Source organism: Pleuronectes platessa, chromosome 10, assembly GCF_947347685.1.
Source record: "Pleuronectes platessa chromosome 10, fPlePla1.1, whole genome shotgun sequence".
Taxonomy (NCBI): Eukaryota; Metazoa; Chordata; class Actinopteri; order Pleuronectiformes; family Pleuronectidae; genus Pleuronectes; species Pleuronectes platessa.
In genome coordinates this window covers 14,516,985-14,540,332 of record NC_070635.1, presented here as the reverse complement: position 1 = coordinate 14,540,332, position 23,348 = coordinate 14,516,985, and the positions used below count along the sequence as shown (strand labels likewise).

Sequence of the window (23,348 nt, the reverse complement as noted above, 5' to 3'; positions counted from 1 at the left end):
ACAAATTGCATATCATGTCAAATTCATTCAAACTTGATTTTATGACCATGTCAAGTCAGTTTTAATAAAAAAGCTTTTGTCACAAATTTGCTTCGATGGGCTTAACAGTCTGTAGAACATACAACACCTTCCAATCTTACACGCTCTTATCAGATGAAGAAAAAACATCACAGAGTGGAAAAAGGAAGGAAAGCCCAGGAGGAGCAGCAGAGGAGGAATCCCTCCTCCTGGAGAGACATCCAACATGTCTTGTGTACAGACTGCTTTGGTCTTTGTCTCCTAATTGAAGGAAACATAAAAGGCTTCACACCAGCACTCTGGATCATGTTGATGCCCACCTCGGTGCACTCCATAAGCCCCCTCATCTCTTAGGGCAATCTCCTAGCCATTCCATGCCTCCCCTGAGCCGGCACGGTCGAGTCAGGCGACCAAGCACAGGAACAAACAAAGGTCCCTCACACTGTTTGACGAGCTGTCTCTCAGGAGCGCCAGTTCAGTGGAGCAATCACCAGCTCAGGAAGAACGCTCGAGGCCTGCGGAGGGCCAGAGTGCCCAGAGGTGAGGTTTGTCAAGGCCACTGCGCCTGGCATCCGGACAACAAGTTGATCTCCTTGCTAGGTTCACACAAACAGACTTAAAACATCAGAGCATATTGTGAGGGATCATGTTGGACAGTGAGCAGAGGATAAAGGCTTCATATTGTCTCGATAAGGAACATTCTCTTTTCATTAGTGTCCCTGACTCGCACGCTCTACACTTGGCAGCAAACAAAGACAAAATACTTTGCCCTCAGGCAATTATACCACCTTTCCAAAGAAGCAGAGACCATATTTATGTGATAAAGCTGTTAATGAGTGACCAGTGATTTAGCTGTTAATGAGTGACCCGAATCATGCATACTGTACATGAGGGAAACAGTACAGAGCGGAAAACCCTGAACTGCCTGATCCGGAAACCTCTTACAACTACACAAAGTGTAAAAGCTGAGGTGGAAAGGGATTTGATATCTTACTGTTATGAAAAAAGGTTCAAACCGTCTCCTGAGCAGCTGCTGAAATCGCGGCTTGTCAAAGCGAGGAGGATTGTGATGGGAGGTCATGTAGGAATGTAAAGGTGCGTTTCAAGAGGAAGAAGACAATAAGCTGACTGTGACAGACTGGGTTTGAGAAATCAATAGGCTCTGTCTTTATTCTGTCTCACTTCAACACCTGATTCTGAACGACGCGTCCAAGGGTGGCCAAGTTCCAGGACTCTCTTTACAGGCATCATCTCACAAAAGCCTTTCAACCCCGACCGGCGCTCAGATGCCGGTGTGCCGCTAACGAGTCAAGACACGCTCCCATACCGGGCACATCCACCATCCCCATTTACATTTAAATAAGATACTGATGCAAATGGCGTTCAAAGTGCCTGTAGTCCAGAGAAGAATTGGGACTGCATGAATTCTGCAATAATAACAAAATCTACAATTTTTTAAAACATAGACTCTCAGACTCGTGTGTAATTTTTCCTGCGTGGTAAAGTGATGAAACTGCATGCAACGCTGAAGTCGCTGAAGTGGAAACTCCAGTTTGGACAAGTCTGAAATTTCCAATGAACGTCAAAAACAGGGACTGTTAACAACACATTATTCTCAGTTAAACTCTCAATTCAAGTACTTCATGCATGTGCGTGCACAACTCATTTTTAAATCAGTCTTTTCACTGACTCTCTACCAGCTGACACCTGTGCTATATTCTAACTGCCATGACCTACCTTTAACTCACCAGACACAGCAGCTGTCAGCGCTGAGTTTCACCACTGTGCCATGATACGCTGGTGCACACAAAGCGACACAAGATGCCGTCATTACACCAGAAAACGGGGATGTGCAATATAACTATAATGGAGATTCTTAAAGGAGCAGTTTTAGTTAGATTTCATGCTGCGAAGGTTTCAGATACTACGCTCTTTTAAATGTGCACACTAGACATTATCCATGCTCTGTTACACTTTAATGCTCTTCAATTTCCAGTGTCCTAATAAAGTTTATGTGAAAGAGTGTCAGGCTAATAAAGTGTGAGATACATCAGGTTGATAAGTGTTCAGGTTCATGGCCAGGTCTCTGTGAGGATTTCTTTTTTATTAGTATTATTTCCAAGAGGGACTGGTCAAACCAGAAATACCACTTCCCCTAAGAGAGCAAAGACAAGTGAAGCCTTCATTCATTGCACTGACACAATGGAAAACTGTTCCGGAGACAGTGTTTTGACTTTTCGAGGAGCATCTCGGTTCAGGTTTCAATGGGGGTTATGTATGCAGACAACCGTATGGGAAGCTCAACAACAGGTCGGGTTTCTACACCGCAATCCCGGCCTGCTCCTGAACCCTGACCCCCTGACCCCGAGCATTTGTTACACACCAGGTACGCCACAACAGAGGGGCGCCGAGGAATCTGGCTGTGAAATTTGTTGACACAGACAAAAAGGTAAAAAACTGAAACACGGCCAGTGGGCTAAATATAAACTGCTCAGAAGGCTTTCTTTCCTCTGGGTAGGGGATAAGGAGCAGCACTCACAGCATCAGTCTTGCAGACCCACTTTTTGCAGTCTGGAGCTCGCCACCTCAGGGGATGAAAACACAGGAACTGAAATGGCTGCAAACGCACAGCGATGCTTTTTTGTGGGATAATTACACATCTGTGTATGTGTGTGTGTGTGTGTGTGTGTGTGCATGCGTGGGTGCGTGTGTGCGTGCTCAAGCTATACACAGTATCAGCGTCTTTATATCCAGGCTATAAACACTGGCCCATCTGTGTTGTATACATTTCCGTGTCCGTTATTCAAGTGAAACATATGCTTTAAAGTGATTATGAGGATAATAGTCCTGTCATTCAGACCAGTACGTCGACAGGATATTTGGTAGCTTATGTGTAATATATGCAGCCTTCATATGGAAATGAGGGCTCACTCTTTCATGTTTTAGAGGTTTTCTATTTCTTTTTTTCCGTAGCTCTACACAATACAACGAGCATTCCTCTGCTGCAGACTCCAGCTCCTTGTATGTGCTTACATCATGCAGCTCCTGGCTGGCGGGCCGGCTAATTCGCACTACTACATCAAACATCCAGGCCAAAGGCAGGATGCCACTTTGATCAAATTTAAGTAAAATGGACTTGCCAGAGTTTGGAGGATCAATAACACATTAATAACACCTGGCTGCAGGAGGAGAAGCCTGCACTCTGGCTGTTTCTGCCGAGTGGAAATGAAGAGACAGGCCAAGGCAGGCCGCTGACTGTAAATCTCTCAGTGTTGGCAGCTCTTGCAGGGTGCTGGAAGGTGTCACAGTAAAGCTGAGGAGCTCAGAGTGGTGGCAGCTCCAGCCCTTTGCTATAGCATCAGGGCTGAGTCACTGGGCGCTGTAGGACCTCACTGCATGGCACGACTTTCGGTGCACGATTTCCTGCTCTTCCAGGCAAAGGCACTGATTAACACTCACACACACGGAGCGCTGATTAACACAGACACACACTGACACACACACATAAATGTAAAAGAACTGCACACACATACATTCATATACTTTATCTTCATAAGTATGCTAAAACATTCATAGCACACGACACAGAGTGCAAGTTTCTAATTAAAATAGCAAGGGGTCTATGCATCATTTGCAAAAGAAATTTGAGGAACTTGGCCAAAAAACTTCATAAAATAAAATGATAAGGAGGGAAACAGAGAAGAATCGTTGCCAAATGCTCAGTCTAACAGAGAACAGGAGCACACAATAACAAAAACATGTCTGACTTAAGTCCTTTTCACCTTAAAGGGATAGTTCACCCAAAAATGAAATGTCCTCATTATCTACTCCCCGTTATGTCGATGGAGGAGTGGGTGAAGTGTTTGAGTCTAAAAAACACTTTAGGAGTGTTTCAGGGGTAAACAGTGTTGCAGCCAAGTCCAATATAATTTAAGTAAATTGCGACCACTTTTTCAAAATGAAAAATATACAGAAAAAAAACAAAAAAAAACAAAACATAGTGCTCCTGTGGTGTCATCCAAGTGTCTGTCAGCCCTATATAAACCATGTTTTTAGCCCCAATGTCCTCTGTATTCCTCCTTCTAGTTTCTGCTCCTAGTTAATGTGAGAACTCCCAAGACGAGATCAGCGAGTTTAGTGTATTTTATTTTGGGTGAACTATCCCTTTAATGTAAATGGCCCCTAAAGTTATAGCTAAATGAGCAAAGCAACAGGTAAAGTGGATTTGACACAAATTGAAGGCGACCAAAAAGAAATGCTACCTTGAATACCTTGAGCTTGGTTGAAAACATTTTTGCTAGTAAAAGTACACAAATCAACAAATTATAAAACATAGGTCTATTTGTTTAAAGACATTTTAATGATGAATCATTACATTTTATTTCTTAAACTTTTTTCAAAAGAGAGAATTGTTTTTGTTTAATAATTTTTTTCAACTCGTATGGACATTTGACTTAAGTCCCTTTCACCTTAATGCAAATGGAAACATTTGTTGGTGAGCTTTTGCTCTGCTCTTAGTTTATTTTTTTTATTCCTCACTCATCGCTCCTGTGGACATTTCCTGATTCCTGACCTGTTAATAATAAACTTTGAATAAAGAGGACCTGGACAGGATAATAAGTATCATGTATAATTATCTCCTATCTGCCCAGTTTCCCCGTGAGCGCTTCCTTTCAGAGCTCTTTGTTGGCCCTGCAGAAACGGCAGGGGAGATTTAATATGAAGGAGCGTGAACACACAAAGAAAGAGAAGGAGAGGGGTCGGGCTAAATGGCAAAGGAGACACACGCGGCAGAGGCGATCCCGCTTTTGGGGGTTTGGCCTGTTCTCAAAAGGCAGTGACCTGCTCTTTCTCTGCCTCAGACGGATGGTAACTGAACCTGCACTTGACCTTTACAGTGCAAACAATCCTCTGCCTGAGCAAACCACAACTCACGGCACCTTAAACAAAAACAAAAGGAAAAATAAGTGGAAAAGTCACCCATGATAATTAAAAACAGAACAGCAAAATGCTTATAGCAGAATTCATTTAGCAGAACAAACAAGATGTGCGTGGGCTGCAGTCTTGTAATGAAACTCAGCGCAGCACAAACATCGGTGAGAGGCATCGCAAAGACGTGAGAAATGAGACCAGACTGAAGAGGCCCCCGATTGGACGCTTGCTTCTAGTGATGGGAAGAACCAATCATGGCACTTGGCATCCAAGCACAATCCCCCGAACACATACAGTAGATGGATATTTTTCATCCTCCAAGTCTCGAGCCAATCAGAGGGGCTGGCTCTCCTCCACATCGCCACACATTACAATGGATCAGAGACAGAAATGGGAAGAGACAGGCTGCAGAGCAGGGAACTCCTCTCATAAGCACCCTGTTTAATCACACACTGACCGACTCACCCACACACTCAGAGGAAGGTCCTCAGTCGAAAACAAAACATTTTGAAGATCAATCCGAGTAAATCTCCCTGTTATCTCAGCTCCTCCATCTAAACATGATCATCCCCTCCAGTCCCCTTCCTCCTTGCTGCAAAGTTTTCCATCTGCTCTCTGAATTAATGCCTGTGATCCCGCAAAGATGAGAATCAACATGTCCTTTCACCAGGCAGCTTCAGGCTGGATTCCATCCGCCCCTCAGCCTCTATCCGCATCTGGTAGTGGCCCGGGTCGCACAGGGGGAACACTTCCATTCGGTGGGTTTGCCACAGCTCTGTGGTGCGAGGAAACATTTTCCAACATGACGGTTCCATTTTCTCAACAATTCACAAAATGACTCTCAAGCTCTTTTTCCCCCCACAATTGAATTAAATGCCTACACAGTGAGCTAATGGAATCACAAGAACCATTACGCAGCAGCTACAAGTAGCCACTGTGAGATTAATACTGGAACAATAATGACTGTTTGCCATACTCAATCATTTTGAGTTTGACACATAAACAGGCTCAAGACAATCCTCCTGAAGAAATACAATCTGTGTTAACAATGTACCGTGGTGCGACACATAAATCGGCCTCTTTTTAAGTAGAAACTGCACTATGTGCCATTTAATCTGTTTAGTGTTTTACTACTGTCTGATCCCCATATTTATTAGTGTGTCAGGATGTGAGCTACTCTGTTAAGCTGCTTTCAGAGCTGCCCTGAAATTATTGGGCTGTACCAATGCAAACTTTTGAGTGAGTTGCTCCAGACATTAACCGTAAACCTCTCCTGCCAGCCCCCTAGTAAAATGTCCAGAACATGTCAGGGTGAGCCCATGTGAGAATCCAATAAGAAAATGTCGGGGGAAATCACAGGGAGCGATTGGGCGTGTTAATGATGTTTCTAACCTGCAACGACCCAACAACAGCTTCTGGTGAAAAGTGCAGTTGCCAGTGTCGATGTGCTAAACACCGGATTCCCACAGAGGAATCTAAACGTCATGTCCTGCTTCCCGCGTGCTCTTCTGTGTGTTCCGAACATTTCCCTGTGGTTGTGAGGAGGTCTGGCCTGCATTATAAGTCTTTGTTGAAATTTGACCTGCGATATTTGCTTCGTATTTGCAAATGTGCAACTCAGCCCGAAGTCTGCACCTAACAAATATTTCCATTATTGGTTGATCTGATGGTTATGTTCTCGATTATCCGCCCAAATCCAAAGCTCATGTCAAATCTTGTTTTCTCTGAACCCCCCAAAGATCATAAGTGTAATATCACGTGTGAGAAGGTGGAAGTCGCAGATGTTTTTGATATTTTTGCTTAAGATTTGCTAGTAATCAACTATTTTGATGATCGAAATATCACTGCAGCTCTGATCCCTCTGTGCTTATATGTGCTGGTGGTCCCATATTACATTTCGGAGAGCTGCTGCTGATAAGTAAACTCAAAGCCCTCAAGTATTATTCATTCCATGCCACGCTTAGACAGTCTGGGCCTTTTCATCTCGGTCCAAGTGTTATCTTATTCACTGAAGTAAGCGAAACAGATATTCTGCCTTAACTTTGGATCAAACTGGGAAATGAGTCATGAGACGCAGCATAATTACAACCACTCGGTTGACAACATTCGCCGCTAATAGAGGAGACAGATGGTAAGTGAACATCCATTCCATTCCCACCAGAGACAACAGATGAGGGAAAGTGTCAAATCGGGCTTTAAGCATGAAAAAAAAAAAATTCACGTAGATCCACCCGGAAACTGGACTTTTCATGTTCACAACTTCTTTGTGCCTGAATAAATGTGATATCAAATGCAGCGCAGTCAGCCCCGGTGCAGCAGAGAGCCGTCATATTTCATGGCCTCTAATGATTTCACTTCCTCTTGAACTGACAGCCAGGACTGATCACCGTAGCAAGACGGAGATACGCAAAATACAGATTAGGGTGTGTGTTGAAAGAAATTCCCCCATGGAGTGGAGTCTTTACTCAAGGTTAAGGTGACGTCTTCACACGGTCACAGCAATAAAGCAAGTGTAAATCAAAGGAGAAACTAAGAACACGTTTATGATCCTTAATTTCTCCTTGTGCAGGAGGCGGAAAGCATGAAGAGACACAGGCAGCGTTACCTCTTTGTGTCTAATGGGAAGATAAAGGCACAGATGGCTTAACACTCCAGTTTGCAAAGTAAAAAAATGTGTGATGTGAAATTTTTGTCGACACACACACAATCCCATAGCTGTAGTGAAGCCTTCCTGATTCATTCATCTCTTTTAATTACCTGTTTGTGATCTAATCCCTCACATGTCTCAGTCCATTCCTCTTAATGATCCGCTCTATTCAGCTCTCGACACATCCGGCTCACATGGGTTTGTTCATTTATTCTTCTTGTTCTTGCCTCCTTCAAGCATTGTACTCAGCGGTGGTGCGTTTGCCTCATTTCTTGTGAAGCATTAGCGCGTTAGCACTGCGAAATGTCAACGCAAATCTCCACATAATCAAGATTTTATGTTTTTTATCCCCAACATGCGTAAGACGAGCAATGTGTCACATTGTTAGACGGACTGCAAACAGCCAGCAGTGTGAATTTTACCAATAGTGCCCTGATTTAATGTTCCACAGTGGTTACATTATGCATGTGTGTGTGTGTGTGTGTGTGTATGTGTGTGTGTGTGTGTGTGTAAGAAAAAGAGATCCACACAGGACCAAGCCATTTCAGCCTATTAACATTATATATCCAAAAAACAGCAGAGCACAGACAGAGATTCAGTGATTTTAGAAACATCATTATGATTGAATATGAAAATTTCCCCGACATGTGGTGGATTTTCTCATTTGTAAAGATTCATTTATCCAATTACTGTGAAAATGAATTGAGAATTAAGTCAGAGTTTATTCACATAAGGTAAAATCGTATCAATGGCATAATTTCCATTCCTTTTCTCTAAAAAATCCCATCATCAGCATGTTGCAATCTATCTTTATTGCTCAAAACAAAAACACATCAAAATATTTTTTTTTTAATTCAGAAGTTTGAGCCTGAAACCATCTAACAAGTAAATATCATCTCGGAAGATGTTTGCGAGCACAAATAGCTCACTTCCAAATAAACAACCCAAAAGACCAGAGGCAGCTCAGCACATCAGGAGGAGGGAAAACATCCAGCATCTTCCAGAGGGAATCTGACCGTCTCCCCCACAGTCAGCGGCAGCCCAGGATATTATTATTAATATCATGAGAGCAATATTTTCTGTTAAATAAAAATCAATGAGCATCACAAGGCCAACTTTTAAACGGGAGCCACTCAGTATGAAACAATGCAACCTCCCAGCGGAGTGGAGCCGCTTCAGGTATTTGGTCTCTCGCTGGTGGATTCGCTAGAGATACGTGCTCCCACAAATATTGACTGGAAATCCCAGAGGTGTTGGGAGGAAACTGGGAACTCACTGATTTCTGACTTTGAATCACAATGTCAAACGCCGCTCAGTCCACCTGGCGCCTGGAAATGTGCAGGAGCGATAAGAGCAGGGACAACACAGTGCGCAGCGGGGGATTGTTGTTTGGGGAAAACTGGAGCTGTTTACGCCCCAGAGAACACCCGGGACCAGTCTGCTTAAATCCCCATGGTTTTTTAAGCTGGAGTCTGGCACAGAGAAAACTTCGAAAGTCAGTTTATAATGTTATTGAATCATTTATGCTTTGATCTCCTAATGGGAGGAGTGACCGTGTCTCGAGTAGTAAGTCGTGGGAACCCGCAAATGTACGCAGCAACGTGAGCGCAAAGTTGACACCTCCACCAGACTCGCTCCGCTTTCTCCTCCAACCGGAGTTTCACCTGCGCGCAAAGAACTTCCCAGCGCCCTTGAGCAAGTCGACGTGAGCTTGAGTCTTACCTGTTGGCCCCTCGATGCCATCGGCGTAGATCTGGACAGTCAAAATCAACAGGAAGGCGCAGGTGTGCATGGTGCAGCTGTTGTAGTCCACTTTAAATGTGCGCCAGGACGCATTTCATCCAGTCCGCGAGGTCCGGGACGCGAGGCGGAGCTGAGAGCGTGTTTTTCTCACTGAGAGACTTTCGGAGAGTCGGAGGGAGACGGGGCTCAGCGACTCCTGCAAACTGACGTCAGGGTGAACAGTTCAGCGGGAGAGAGCTTCTCTTCTTCGCCTCAAACCCACTTTCCTCCCCAGCCTCCACTCAGCGGCACCCACACAGTATGAGCCGGGCGCCTCCAAGTGGCCAAACCCCGCCATGACACCGGGGTACTCAACCCTCAGCAAACAAAACCCTCTTTTATTTAATTTTTTCATTCGTTTTTATTTATTTTGAACATGTAATTAAAAAAATAGATAAATTATATAAACAATGGCAAAAAAATAAGAAACAGTAAAACATATGTTATTTACAAACAGTGCCGAGGAAAGACTTAATCAAATACCTAAGGGTTTAATCTACATATTCGAAAAGGATTGAGAAAAAGTACAAACTGATTTAATCTCACCCATTCTCCTTAATTAATTATTAACTTAAACTTAACCAGCTTCCTATATATCTATAAATATGTGGTTTACCTGTGGTCTTTATTGTATATTATGCACAAAAATATATGAGATAATAAATACAAAATAAATAATAAAAATAAGGCCATATATATATATTCAAACTCAAACACCCACATACCTAAAATCAAATTTGTTACATATATTTTTTCCTCTGTGTATTCTGTGCACACGCCTTAGCATCTGTGATGTATGTATCTATTTTCAAGAAATCATATAATGGAGGGACTATTAAAAGTATTTTAAGTGGTCAAGAGTGATTCCCCCAGTGCTTATAAGTAAGTGCTATCGTAGTAATATACATCCAAAGGAGTAAAACTCACAATATAAAATAATAAATAAGTGCTATAGTTAATAAATGAATATGCAGAGCAGTTCACACTGTCCACTCAGTTATTCATATCTTTGTGAGGTCAGGGAGGAGTTTTACACCCTGAGAGTGAGGAACATTTTTCAGCCAGCTTCTACTTCTTTAAAGCAACACTGTCACTTAGCTGCAGCGCCCCCTACAGTCACACAAAGTTATTAATTCTGCTCAGCTCTGTCATCTAGAGAGAAAAACAACGTCTATCAATCTTATGACCAGAGTTGTGACTGCCGAGTCCCACTTACTTTAGTAAAACACAACTGAACAGTGGATATTGCTCATGATTCTCGGATTCCTGAACCAAAAGAGCTGCTGCTATTTAAAAGTTCCCTGGCCGAGTAATGGAGATAAATGTTGTTATTTTTTTTTAAGACTTCTAAGTCTTTTTAAATGATCCACAGTTCAGCATTACTCTTGCACTTACTGGGACTGATTCTGTCAATTTAAGAAGCAACCATCAGTCAGTTACACACGGGAAATACCCGCTAATCAGATAACAAGTATTCAGGGTGCGGAGTGAGAATAACAGCGGCACAAATCTCCAAAGTGCGAATACCGTCAAACTCATTTTGAGGTTGCAATTTTATGGTTTAAAAAAATGTCATGGTGTTGCTTTAAATGGCTTTTTGAGTTTCAAAAATGTATTGGGGAGAGCGGGGTAATGTGGGACATTGGGTAATGCGAGACACCCCCTGTATCTAGGCAACGGAACACATTTGTGCTCATTTGACCATTATGTTTTCAACCCCCTCCCATTCCGCCCTTGCCATGAAGGAGAAGTTGGTGCTGGTGCTGTGGAAAGTATGTTTTTCACAAAAATGTGTTTTTTGAATGTAAAAGTAAATTTGGTTGCTTTGAATTTAATCAACTGCTGTGTCAAAACAAATGGAATCAGGTAGAAAAACGTACATCATACATGTTGATGAACTTCCAACATATAAAACCATGTGATTGATGCTAGCTGAAGATTAGCCTGAATTGCTAAGAGATGTTGTTTTTCTAAAATTGTGGCTTCGGGGTAAAGTGGGACAAATGCTGTGGGGTAAAGTAGGACAGTGTCTCACTTTACCCCACCATGAAGCACAAGTTAAGTTTAGTCTTAAACATATTTGAGTGTTATATTACATTAAATATGTTTTATTTTTAATGTCATAAACATTGTAGAAAAGCCATCATGCCAAGAAACTACACCGGGAAGACAACCTGGGGCCAAACACCCCTCGCAGAGATGGAGAGTGCAGCCGCTGAGGTCATGCAAGGAAAGAAGTCCTTAAGAAAAGCTGGAAGGGATAGAAATATTGATAAAACAACCCTCAAAAGATTCATAAAGAAAAAAGAGAAATGGGGAGTAAAATCAGTAGCCCGGGGTGCAGTAGCTGAGGTAAAGAGAATATTCACAGGTGAGATGGAGGAGGAGCCAAACACTTGAAACAACTAGCTGACCAGTTCCATGGCCTTGCTCCAGTTAAGTGCCGTGAACTGGCATTTGAATACGCAGAGAAAAACAATATCCCTGCCCCTACCAATTGGACAGAGAAACAATGTGCAGGTAAGCTAGGGTGTGCAAGAGATCACATGAATCATAATAATCATAAATCTGCTTAATTGACCAATCCCCATGATTCTGTTACTAGTCCAATATTAGTGGTTGTCAATCTAGCTGTCGGGATTTTAACTATTACAACATGTGTTGTGATGGTAGTTTTAAAGTGGAAAAATTAAGTGGACCACTTTACCCCGTAGCTGGGGTAAAGTGGGACACAAGACCACTTTTTTTAAAACAATCATATTTTCACTGCCCTTTGTCCTGAAGACATTCTGATCATTTCCATTTCTAGAAAACATCCTGAATTAATGGGAAATGTGTAAATTTAACTGATATATCATTTTAACTCGCCTAGAGGGGAGCAAATGTAAAAAATGTCCCACATTACCACGCTCTCCCCTTTTAAGATGAAAATTATGATGATTTGGTGTAGATTATAGATTGAGGTTTGGGAATGGGACTGGGCTGACCCATGAACTTGCGATGACTAAAGGTCTAGACTTGGGAATGCAACACTTGTTTTTGTTAAGGTTAGAAAAGTGTTTGGCAAGAGGTGGGATTAGGTGTGTGTGTGTGTGTGTGTGTGTGTGTGTGTGTGTGTAGTAATCATGGTTAAGTGTTACAAAAACAGGCATCTGTGTGTGGTTGGTGTGTATTTGTAGAGACAGAGACAAGTTGCTAATCTGTTTTTGTTGCAATTTCATCCATTTAGATCTAATGACGAGTGTAGTTCATCTTCACTTCCCTAACAGCAGTCACCACACAGGTACAGAATTATCCATCTGTCAACAAAGGCTACAGCTTGAGAAATTACTCATTATTCTAGCCACTGACTCACCTCTGCACTGCGGACGTGTCTGTGTTTCAAAAGTTACATTTGCAATAACAGTGACGACATTAAACCCAAGTTTTGACCTCATATCAGCAATAAAAAGTATATTTAATCCAGGTATCTACAATATTTTATGAAAAAACAATGGCTATACCGCCTTAAACCTTTGAATGATATGTGCCTGACCTATTTGTCCATTAGTTACCATCCATCATTGTGTGTAAACTAAATTAGGATTCCATATGAATGTATTTTCTAGTCAGAAATCCATTTTGAAGTCAGTATAACTTGTGAATTCATATGTATATAACACATATAAAGACTTGAACAGCCACTGTCACTTAAACATGTACAGGAAAGTGTGCTGTGCAGGTTCTCTGACATGTCATAGATGATGTGTAGAATCATTAGGGTGGTGTATTTAATTATAAATCACTGGTCACATGCTGCAAGGTGTCCTGTACTTTCCGATTACAGCTTTCCATCGCATTTGTGATCCACATTGGAAATTAAACATCTGCCATAAGTGCTGATGCTGCAGCCAGTATCTCTGCGTGAAGCAAGACGGGGCTGAAACATGGCGGGGCTGACACGTTTAGTTGTGGCTCCAGGACTCCTGATTGGATCAAGACATCATTATGGAGGCTATTCATTATTTATTTAGCTGTTGTGGATGAGCATTAAAGATAAATTAAAAGCCGGCCAAACGGATGCATCTAAGGCCAACACGAATGCACAACTCAGTCTCAAATTATGTTAGCCCGGAATGACAGATGAACGATGGATTGCTCGGCAAATTACTTCATTTAACCAGGGGAGCGCAGCATATGTCGAGGTAACACCCGCAATTACACCTGCTTGATGCATGGTAGCCATTTTTTTGCACCCTGGTATTCAAGGCCCAGAGTAGCAATTTATTTGTGCTAGGGAGTATTTTGGCCTGAATCTGCTCAAGCGCAAGATAGTTTAATTTGCAGTAAAGCCAACAGGATGCTGCAAAACACTGTAGAGCAGGACAGGCGTCAGCAGGGATACTGACAGCTGCACTGTGATGAAAGTCATTTTATCAAGCACTTTATCGGCTGTCACTCATAAACACTCGCCAACAATGCTCAGGCAGTGTTGTGTGAGAATTTATAATAACACGTCATTACAGCTCTGAAGGAAATAGTCAAAGGCCGGCTATTAGACCATCACTATCACACAGGCTTGGCGTGCAGCGTGGGGCTCAAGAAGTAAAGAAAGGGTGAATCCAAGTGGACAAAACTGCTTTTATCTTTGAAATCAAACCTTTAAGAGTGGTCAGACACATCAGGCAGTGATATGATATCATTTCAATTGGTTGATGGAGAAGAATCGTTGTTTTACATCAGTAAACGTCCAATGTAAGGTGAATCCACATCAGTTGTTTCTTTCTCCGAAACAAATGACTGTGTAAATTACCCTTTAATTTATACATGATGACCTTGAATGTCATAAAAATGCACTCTTAAATTAGATGTATTATATATATATTTCTATGAAACTAGCTTTCACGTCAGAATTCTGCTGAGCCTGCGGAAACATGAGTCATGAGGATAGGAGACGTTCAACCAGCACAATCCTCACCAAGAGCCTTACAGAGAAAGAACTACAGAGCTGAGATACTCTTGACACACAAACTTAAACATCACTTCTGTTAAAATATGATATGTCAATTTTATTTTTATTTAAAAAGTGCTCATTATTTTTTACACGGTCACAGTTCCATATATGTTTCTCCTTTGCCAGTTTTCTATAGTATTAGAAGTAGAAGTTATTTAATAGGACTCTGTATTTCTGGCAGGTTAGTACACAGTACCCTGGATAAAGCAACACCACACGCCAACAGTCACAATACTTATTTAATCTACTGTATAGTCTTCACTGTCTCAGATTAAGAATAATGTATTCTTCAGGCAGTGCTGCATAGATGTTAGGCAGGTCTTAGGCATCATTACATGAGCCATAATACAAGCCAGGGTGTGAAATATTTCACAAAATACAATTTATTAAAAAATTCCAAACACAGGTGAAGTAAGCGCTCAATGTAATTTCTAAATGTATTTATCAAAGCAACCTGAAGGGTTTGCAGACAACGTTTTATCACCATTAACCAAAGGTAGAATTAAATAATATATTTACAGATTTTAAAATCATTGGACTGAAATTTTAATAAAAGGACATTGATTTCTGTCACCAAAAAAAATGTTTTCTTCCAATTAGACGAGAGAGGAGGGCTGCAACAGACAATTATTATCACTATCAATTTTCTTTATAAATTTATTTACTTTTTCTGTTAAAAAAAAAAAAGTCATACAAAAATATTAGCAATTTTCCATAACATATAAAGTGACATATTGTCAAAACACTGCATTTAGAGCTGCAAAATGTTCATTTATCTTTTATCTTTTAACCAATGAATATCCTCAACCCATTTTTTGAAATGTTAGAAAAGCAGACACTCAGACTGGTCTCCTTGAATGTGCAGTTTTAAAAACTTGATGCATTAACAGATCTGTGCCTGCAACACAACTGAGGTATCCACACCTCAACTAGAGTAACTACAGTGCTCTCGTGAAAAGAAAAAACAACACTGTTTACAAAGTCAGATTGTTTTCTATCTTTTATCCTTTAAGTCTTCTGGTCTCCAGCATGTTCCCTCCTCTCTGAGTTCTTTAGCTTCCTTATGGGATCCTCTCCCTCTCGCTCACTTACTTTTATGTTTCTTTGAGGACTTCCTTTCGATAATCTCCTTTTCGATCTCGTGCAAACTCGTTGTCTCCTCTTCCTCTTGACTTCTAAGGTGAAGGTCTTTTCGAGACATCCCAGTCCTTAGTCCAGGCTCTTTGAAGATCCCTGAGGCGTTCTGCTTCTCCGTGCCCTCTTGTCCCCGCTGGTGAACCTTCTTCTGGCTCCTCATCTCACCAAGCTCATGGTCCCTGTCGCTGTCCATCCTGCCAGTTTTGGTGTGGAGGTGCAGGCCAGTGGAGGCAGAGAAATGGGTGAAGAGGTGAGCAGAAGATGCGGCGGATAAACCCAGAACAGAGAGAGGCTGGATCACTGTTTTCACAGGGGACAGGACATTCTGGCAGTTGTTGTGGCGCTGACGTCGGAGGAGTTTCAAGGATGTGCTTTTATCACAAACCTGCCTCCTCCGTTCCTCCAAAATCCCATCCAACACTGAGAAAAACAACATAACATCAGCCAACACAAACCACTGGGACATCCCTGTATGTGCTCTAGAGTATTGTATGTGGTCTTCAACAGCTTTCTCACCACTGTCGTGGATTCTGCTCTCCTCGCCGTGGCTGCGCCTCAGGTCCAGAGCCTGCTTCACTGAGTCGAGAAGCCCAAACATCTCGCACAAGGAATTAAGAACGACGGCATCTGACGAAAGAAAATAATCCAAAGTTAGCTTCAACTATTCTTTACTCAGTTGTCTTCCGCAAATAAGAATAATAATTGATTCTATTTATATAGCATTTTTGACAATTCTTAAAGATACTTCACGTAGATTAGAAACAAAGGGAGCAAATAAAAATAACTAGAGATATAAAATACACATCATTAAGCACACACTTGAGGCACCTCTGAAATAGCGTAGGATCACCTCACACAAAATCAAAGCTAAATCTAGCAACAAGTCTTGTTGCAAAATTTGGATTGCATTTGTGTAACTTTACTGACAGTTTAGTGGACATGTTAGACACTGTCTTTCCTCATGACGGTTGGAATGTTATTTTGGTGAAGTGATCTCTTACACATGACATCTATTGCACTTCTGTCTGTCATGGGAGAGGGATCCTTCAAATGCGACTCTCTCTGAGGTTTCTAAATTTTTTCCTCGGTTAAAATAATATCTTTCTGGGGTAGCTTTTTTTAACGATTGTTGAGGGCTGTTAAGCCCTATCGGGGAAATTGTGATATGGGAATGTCACATTTTTTTCACAGCTCAGTTGTTAGATGGGTCCCACTGCAATAACTCACCTGTCTCCTGCAGGTTGGCCCTCTCACTGCGAACCTCTACCCCTTTAAGAGTCGTTAATAATTCAGTCTGGAGACTGGACAGGACCTCCCCCATCAGTCCTGAGTCTGCCACACCATTCCACAGGCTCAACACTCCATCTAGAAAAGGTCAAGGAGGATTGTTATTATTATAAACACATACATTTGGTTTTCGTTTCACTTAAAAATGAGAAAGAGTCACTGAGAATTAAAAGGAAACAGTGTAGGCACAGTGTCGAGGTGAAGTTTGACTGTAGCAGAGACTGGACAAAAAAGAGAGGATGGGAGAAGCCGGAAAAAAACATTAGAAATGTGGGATAAATGAGATAGAGTGGGGAGGCGGGGAGAGATTGAGATTTGAAGAGTCAAAAGATGGGAAAAGAGAGTTATAAAATGAAGAGGGAAACTCGGGAGGAGGTGTCAGGGATGGAGAAACAATGAAAAAAGATAGACAGAGATAAAAGAAATGGGAGCGGTGCAGCACTCCGAGAGAGGATGTTTAGTGGGTAATAGCTAGAGAGAAAGGAGTAGCAAAGATGGAAAATGGGTTAGAAAAGCTTTGCTCAAAGAGGAGGGAAAGGAGGCTGGAGCCGATTGGACTGAAAATGAAAAATTACGGGGGGAAAAAGTATATTAGAGTGATAAAATGTCAGAAGTACTTTATATCTTATCTTGCAAGAAATGCATCCACTTTCATGTTTGCTTAAATGTCTGTCGAGATAAATGCAATGTGCTAGAGGAAAATATTCCAAATCCCATTTGCAGCTATCTTAAGCGAAATTCATTTATTTCTCCGCGTGGGGAATGTGCACTAATGGGAAGCACACAGCACATTTCTGTAGATAGACGAGCATAGTTATTGCCTGAGTTTACTCCGAGTTGTCAATTTGTTTAAAGCCCCGTGACAAGCAATACCTCTCTTTACGATGAGGCGCTGATATTTGCCAGTCAGACACAAAAGATCACTCAAAGCTGTTTTGCCTCCTGTGGTCCAGCTGGAACAAAGCATAATCAGGTCACCTTTAAAAGCCCTTAAATCAAAGCTTAGGTCCATCCTGGAGAAAGCCACTCTTTGAAATGTCAGACGCTGTCGATGGTAATATAAAGGGACATGACTCCTTGGCAGCTTGTTTCAGGCCAGTCCGCAGGAATGACATAACATTGCACAACTGCCGATTCAGAGTCTCAGTGGTCTGTCTATCAGAGGTGTCAAACAGCGGTGATATAAAGGGGCGGGACACGAGATTAGGCCTCCCGGTAGATAATGTTTATTATTAAAGTTTTTATTATTCATATGGTTTATTCATCCATTCATTTAGTGTTAGTCATTCAAAGTTTGAGGCTGAATAGGTTGTTACTTTTCCTCATTAGTTCCCATTTTTATCCACAAAGATGAAGTTGCATAACAGAGTAAGAGCCATTGCCTTTAAAGACCGTGGCTCAATGTCAATGAACTGATCCTGTGCCTCTTGGAACAAGAAAGAGGAATCTTATAAACTTTCCAAATTTCCCTCCAGGACACTGACTTCAATCAGCAGACAGAGTGGCTAACACCAGAAGTAAATGCAACTTCCCTTAGTCCAGAGATTACAGTGTAAGCATATCCCCTGATTGACACTGCCAATACAAAACTGCAGTATACCACTATGTGAAGACACAAAACTGCAGTATAATCCCTGTGTAAATCCAAAACTGCCGTATACCACTATGTGAAAGCAAAAATCTGCAGTACAACACTATGTGTAAATCCAAAACTACAGTTTACTGCCATGTACCATTACAAAACTGCAGTATACCACTATAAGCAAATATAAAACTGCATCATACCATCATGTGTATGTCTACAAAAGTGCAGCAAACAGCTGGATACTGTTTTTAAACATGAGATATACCCATGTGACATCTCCTATAAAAGACACAAAGCAGCTCTGCAGGTGAGTTGCTTCACGCTGTGCCAGATATGCTGCGAGCCCAGGCCATCAGTAAACAAGTGAGCTTCCTATTCAGTGTTTCCAAACAAATGACTGTGCACAAATGTTTGCTTTTGGAAAATAGTAATTGGTGTCACATGTTATGAAATGATTCTGTTTTAATAGTTTATTTATTTCTTCATCACCGAGTCCATTTCTGGTTCTCTTCATAGCCACTAATTCTAAATCCTTTCCCGATGCTTACAAGCAACACTATCTAATATCATTTCTAATACTTACCAGTTACGTCTGCCCTCTTTCTCTTGGCTGCATGTCCATTGGCGGTGGCAGTGTGGACAGGTCGAGCTGGACCAAGGCTCCACTCTGCTGCTGCATCAATTCTATCCCCCAAAGTCTCCTCTACCTCTGCTGAATCATGAACAATCTCTGAAATGAGGGGGAAAAGCAGCAGGCATATATGATAATAGCAGGGCATAAATATCACATATTATCAGCGAATGTGAGTAGACAGAGTCGGCAGATGGAACTGAAATAATATTTCCTTTTTTTTGTGCACCGTTGGCTGCATCATTAAAAGTATCTGCATGCTCTTAATGAGGAATGTTTTTACTTCAATGTTCAGCTTAATTCCTCATTAACTATTTGCCTTGAAGTCTTAAAATTACTGCTTGATATCCATTTATTTTCATTGCTAAAAATAAATGATATCCAGGTGGCTTCAATAGTTTTAGTTCGCTGTCTCTGCAGCACAAGCATATGTTAGGGGAAGAAATTAAATGCCAGCTGAAATCTACCTGTCAGCGGAGGCCCCTGTCCCCCAGGAGGGTTAAGAGCAAGACTTGGGCTGGGCTGCACCAAGGTCCCCGGAGGAAGCCTCGTGCTGTTGATCAGCACATCAAACTTAGTGCTGCGGCAGGTGTTGCTGCACACCGAGGCGTGCTGGTAGAAATCTATCTGGCCAGAGTCCATCATCTTCCTGTGTTGGGAGGAGAAGCAGGGTTAAAAGGAAACAGTCAAAGAAAGAAATATTTATTGATGCACAGTGGCAGAGGAGTGCTGAAGCAGAGACTGAATTTGTGGAAAAATCCCAATAATTTCCTAGAGAGGTTGTTTGACACAAAGCACATTGATCTTATCCCAGGAAGAATACAGATGAAAAAGGCAGATATCGCATATTGAGCCGTTGTATTGACTCACAGCAACATCAAGAACAAGTGCAAACACGACAAAGGGGTGAGGAGTGTCACCCAGCAGCCTGCTCGCATGCTATTTGATCCTGCTATGATGATACTGCTACTGACTACCTCTGGAATGTTGTGGCAAAGCTCGGCACAGACAGACTCGACAGGGGTGCAATTAAATGCGTTGACTGCATTAGAGAGAGGTGTATTAAGTCTGACACTTTAGAGCCAAGAGTTCAGAGAAGGATCTCCTCCAAGGTCACTCGGATTTACATGCATCTCCCAAGCACCTGTGAGGACAGACAATGTATATATTTTAAACATTTTCATTTTTCTACCTCAGCATCACCCCTCCAAGTCTGATGGCCCTCTTCCAGTCCTTCAGAGTGGCTTTCCCTGCCAGATGTACAAACTGCTTAGGACTGATGAGCTGGTCATTGAACTGTAAGAGAAGAATAGTTTGTTAATGAAAGATATTGGAAGAATAAGACAAAACAAGATGTAATAATCAGGTGTGACATGACAGCTTCTCAAAAGTGCAGCCAAAATGCCTTGATCGCCACCTGATGGCTGGCTGCAGTATAGTTCATAAACCCCACCTCCTCCAGGTTAGTAGATGGAATGGTTTTCGATTATTTTAGGCAGTATTATCAATGATCTATGTTCAAGTGTAAATATTTCTGCAAGGTTTGCTTTAATTTAATAATTTGATGCAATAAAAACAAAGTGAAATGTCATGATTGACATCGGAGACTGACTCCTGAATGGCCGAGCGTGTGTATCGACAGGACCTTGCTCCCGCGGCTCCATCTTATATTTGAGCTTCATTCCTGGACAGCTGAATGAGACAGAGACTTCCATCTTTACGTACATGTGTCAACTGATAACGTTTCAACAAAGTCAATATTCCGCGTTAATAAAATAGTAACTCGCCAAACACAAGGACTCACTTTGACACATCTGACATTGATTCCTGGACACACAAACTTCTTGAAGAGCAGAACCGCTCTGCTGTCGCCGCAGGTGATGGGGTAGCCATACTCGATTTCCTCTCCTTCTGCTTTACTGTCATCTAAACATTACAGAACAAACATACATTCCCAGATACTTAAGATAATAAAAATGAATGTAACAACATAATAACAATATAATGATTCGTATAAAAATTATTTTTAATTGTATCAAAAACAGGTGCACATACTATATAAACTGTACAATAGAGTTATTCATTTAAAAGGAAATTAACGTCAGCAATGAAGGAAGATGTCTCTGTGTCACTCACCATGATGTGTCTCTATGGCCAAGACTGTAGTGCCAGTGTCAGCAATGTCATCATTTTCCCTGCAGAGGGCGACATTACCTCCACATTTAAATATTGACAATTGCATGCAACCCCCGATTTGAATAAATGTGGATTTACCAGCAGGGTTTGTGAAAAGCTTCTGTATGTCTAGCATTCGTCTGAATGGAAGTGATTCATTCCTTGACTTGAAAATGAATAGACTGGGCATATACAGCATTGATGCAGAATGGTGTCACAATAGCTGCTTGATATGAGCAAGAAGAATTGGAAAAAGCATGCTCAAAGTCCACTCTCAATGTAAAACTATGGGCTCTTAAATGAAATAAAAACCATGTTACCCTTGCAGGAGGGGCTGCAGGTGCAGGATGACTTGAGTCTTATGGTTGTTGCCACTGGACTCCCCCTCCTCCTCCTTCACAGTCATGAGCTCCCCTGAAGACACAGTGACCTCAGCACCCGCCATCAGCCCTCCCCATAGAGCTGCACGCAGAGAGGGCCCGGCACGCACGTTAACATCCAGATCACACACACACGCATGCTTGCACTCATGTTGTTTAATGCTTCTAAGTCCTTTCTGGCATGCAACTGTTATAGAAGTGAATCCATACTGGGCTTAAATTTACATAATCCTCAAGTGGCCATGCCTCGCTTGCTGTATAGCTGTTGAGGATGTGTATAAATATCCTATATGATCGAAAATAAAAGCAAAAATTCTGGGTTATAAAGCTGGAATGACATAAAAACAGTGTGGCTAATAGCAACAATGGACTCAACGGGTGAAAATACACCAATATAAATATCCTTAAATGGGTTTCAAGTGAAATTCTCATATCAGTGCTGTGTCATGCAATATTGCTGCATTTAGGCCACTATTTCTACCACAAATATGACCTGTATAAGTACAAATAAGACCTGTTGAATAAGTGTAATCTGGAGGATCAATGTTAGCAAGAGTAACCAAGTCCTATTAAGGAAAATGTCAAATTCCAATAGTTATCAGTCTCCTCTCGATGCTGATTCTCACAGTATGTCTGAAAAGGTCACAGCTAAATTATGGTATAGGCCCATAAGGTTATTTCATGACATAAAACAGTAAAGGAGGCTACAGATATAAAGCCTATGAACATCTTTTACATTGGTTAATATATCCTTGGGGGCTATATAAAGTCATGCTATTGTTATTATTATTATTATAATAATAAAACGTTTAGACTAAGCTCAGGGGTCATTGGGGCAACAATGCATGCAAAGTTGATAAACAGTTACAAGATGACAATATACATTTTTGTATAATTCTGCACAAGCAGCAGCTAGAAACACTGGAGGACATCAACAGATAAAGACGAGAGAAGAGAAGAGGATTCACTAAAACAGAACCAGCCTCTGAGACAAAGAACTGATCCACACATTCACCATACTGGTGTACACACACACACACACACACACACACACACTTCATATATCAAGTAGCCAACAAACTCCAGTGCGGACAGTTGTGTGTCTCTCTCACCCACTCGAACTGACCTGTGTGGCTGCGGCGTCACGCACACCCCGCACGGCCGACTCGACGGCGCGCGCTCCGCTTCCACAGAGCGTGCACACACTCTCTATATATATATATATATCTCTCTCTCTCACACACACAGACATAAAACACACCTAAAACGCATTCTGTTAGTTTTCTTAACTCACCGTCCTCACCGCCGCGGACTCCTCATCCTGCTCTGGTCCGGGGGACGCAGAGGAGCATGCGCCGCTCCGCTCACTTCCTGCAGTGAAGCGGAGTTCGCCTGAGAAGCATCTGTCCCGCTGTCACGAGAAGCGGTTAGTTCGCACGCGATGTGTAAAGTCGGTCAAACTGCTCTTATGTGGCGCGCGTTGGTGTGAGCGCCTCTCAAACATGGCGGCGGCGCACACACGTACGCACGCAGGCACACACACATCTCAAGCTCCACTGACACGGTTCTTGGCACAGGATATAAATAAAACGTTTTATTTTATAAACGAGCCGCTGTCTTCCTTCTGACTCAACCCAGTCTGGTCTGTGTCTGTGTGTGTTTGTGTGGGTTTCTGTGTGTGGGGGGGAGGTTTGTGTGTGTGTGTGTGTGTGCGTGTTCTAATTTCCCTCGTCTGTCACGCAACAGACGCTGGCCCTGACGAGTTGCGTGCTGTGTGTGTT

General features: G+C 42.0%; 2 protein-coding genes across 2 annotated transcripts in view; both read right to left on the bottom strand.

The window, feature by feature from the left end:
- Positions 1-9,610, bottom strand: part of ptprub (protein tyrosine phosphatase receptor type Ub) — a 159,351-nt gene extending 149,741 nt beyond the window's left edge. The window contains exon 1 of the mRNA XM_053433043.1: positions 9,320-9,610. Coding sequence (XP_053289018.1) covers positions 9,320-9,389 — 70 coding nt within the window. The 5' untranslated portion in view covers positions 9,390-9,610. The remainder of the gene's footprint in view (positions 1-9,319) is intronic.
- A 4,791-nt stretch (positions 9,611-14,401) lies between these two features.
- LOC128449315 (glucocorticoid modulatory element-binding protein 1) lies at positions 14,402-23,161 on the bottom strand. Its single transcript, XM_053432411.1, has 10 exons — positions 22,862-23,161; positions 21,508-21,649; positions 21,149-21,207; positions 20,817-20,938; positions 20,205-20,308; positions 19,480-19,661; positions 18,965-19,111; positions 16,737-16,874; positions 16,026-16,136; positions 14,402-15,929 (listed from the first exon to the last, which is right to left on the bottom strand). Exons 2-10 carry the CDS (start codon positions 21,630-21,632, stop codon positions 15,457-15,459), a joined length of 1,461 nt encoding a protein of 486 aa, XP_053288386.1. The 5' UTR covers positions 21,633-21,649; positions 22,862-23,161; the 3' UTR covers positions 14,402-15,456.
- Positions 23,162-23,348: the final 187 nt, after the last annotated feature.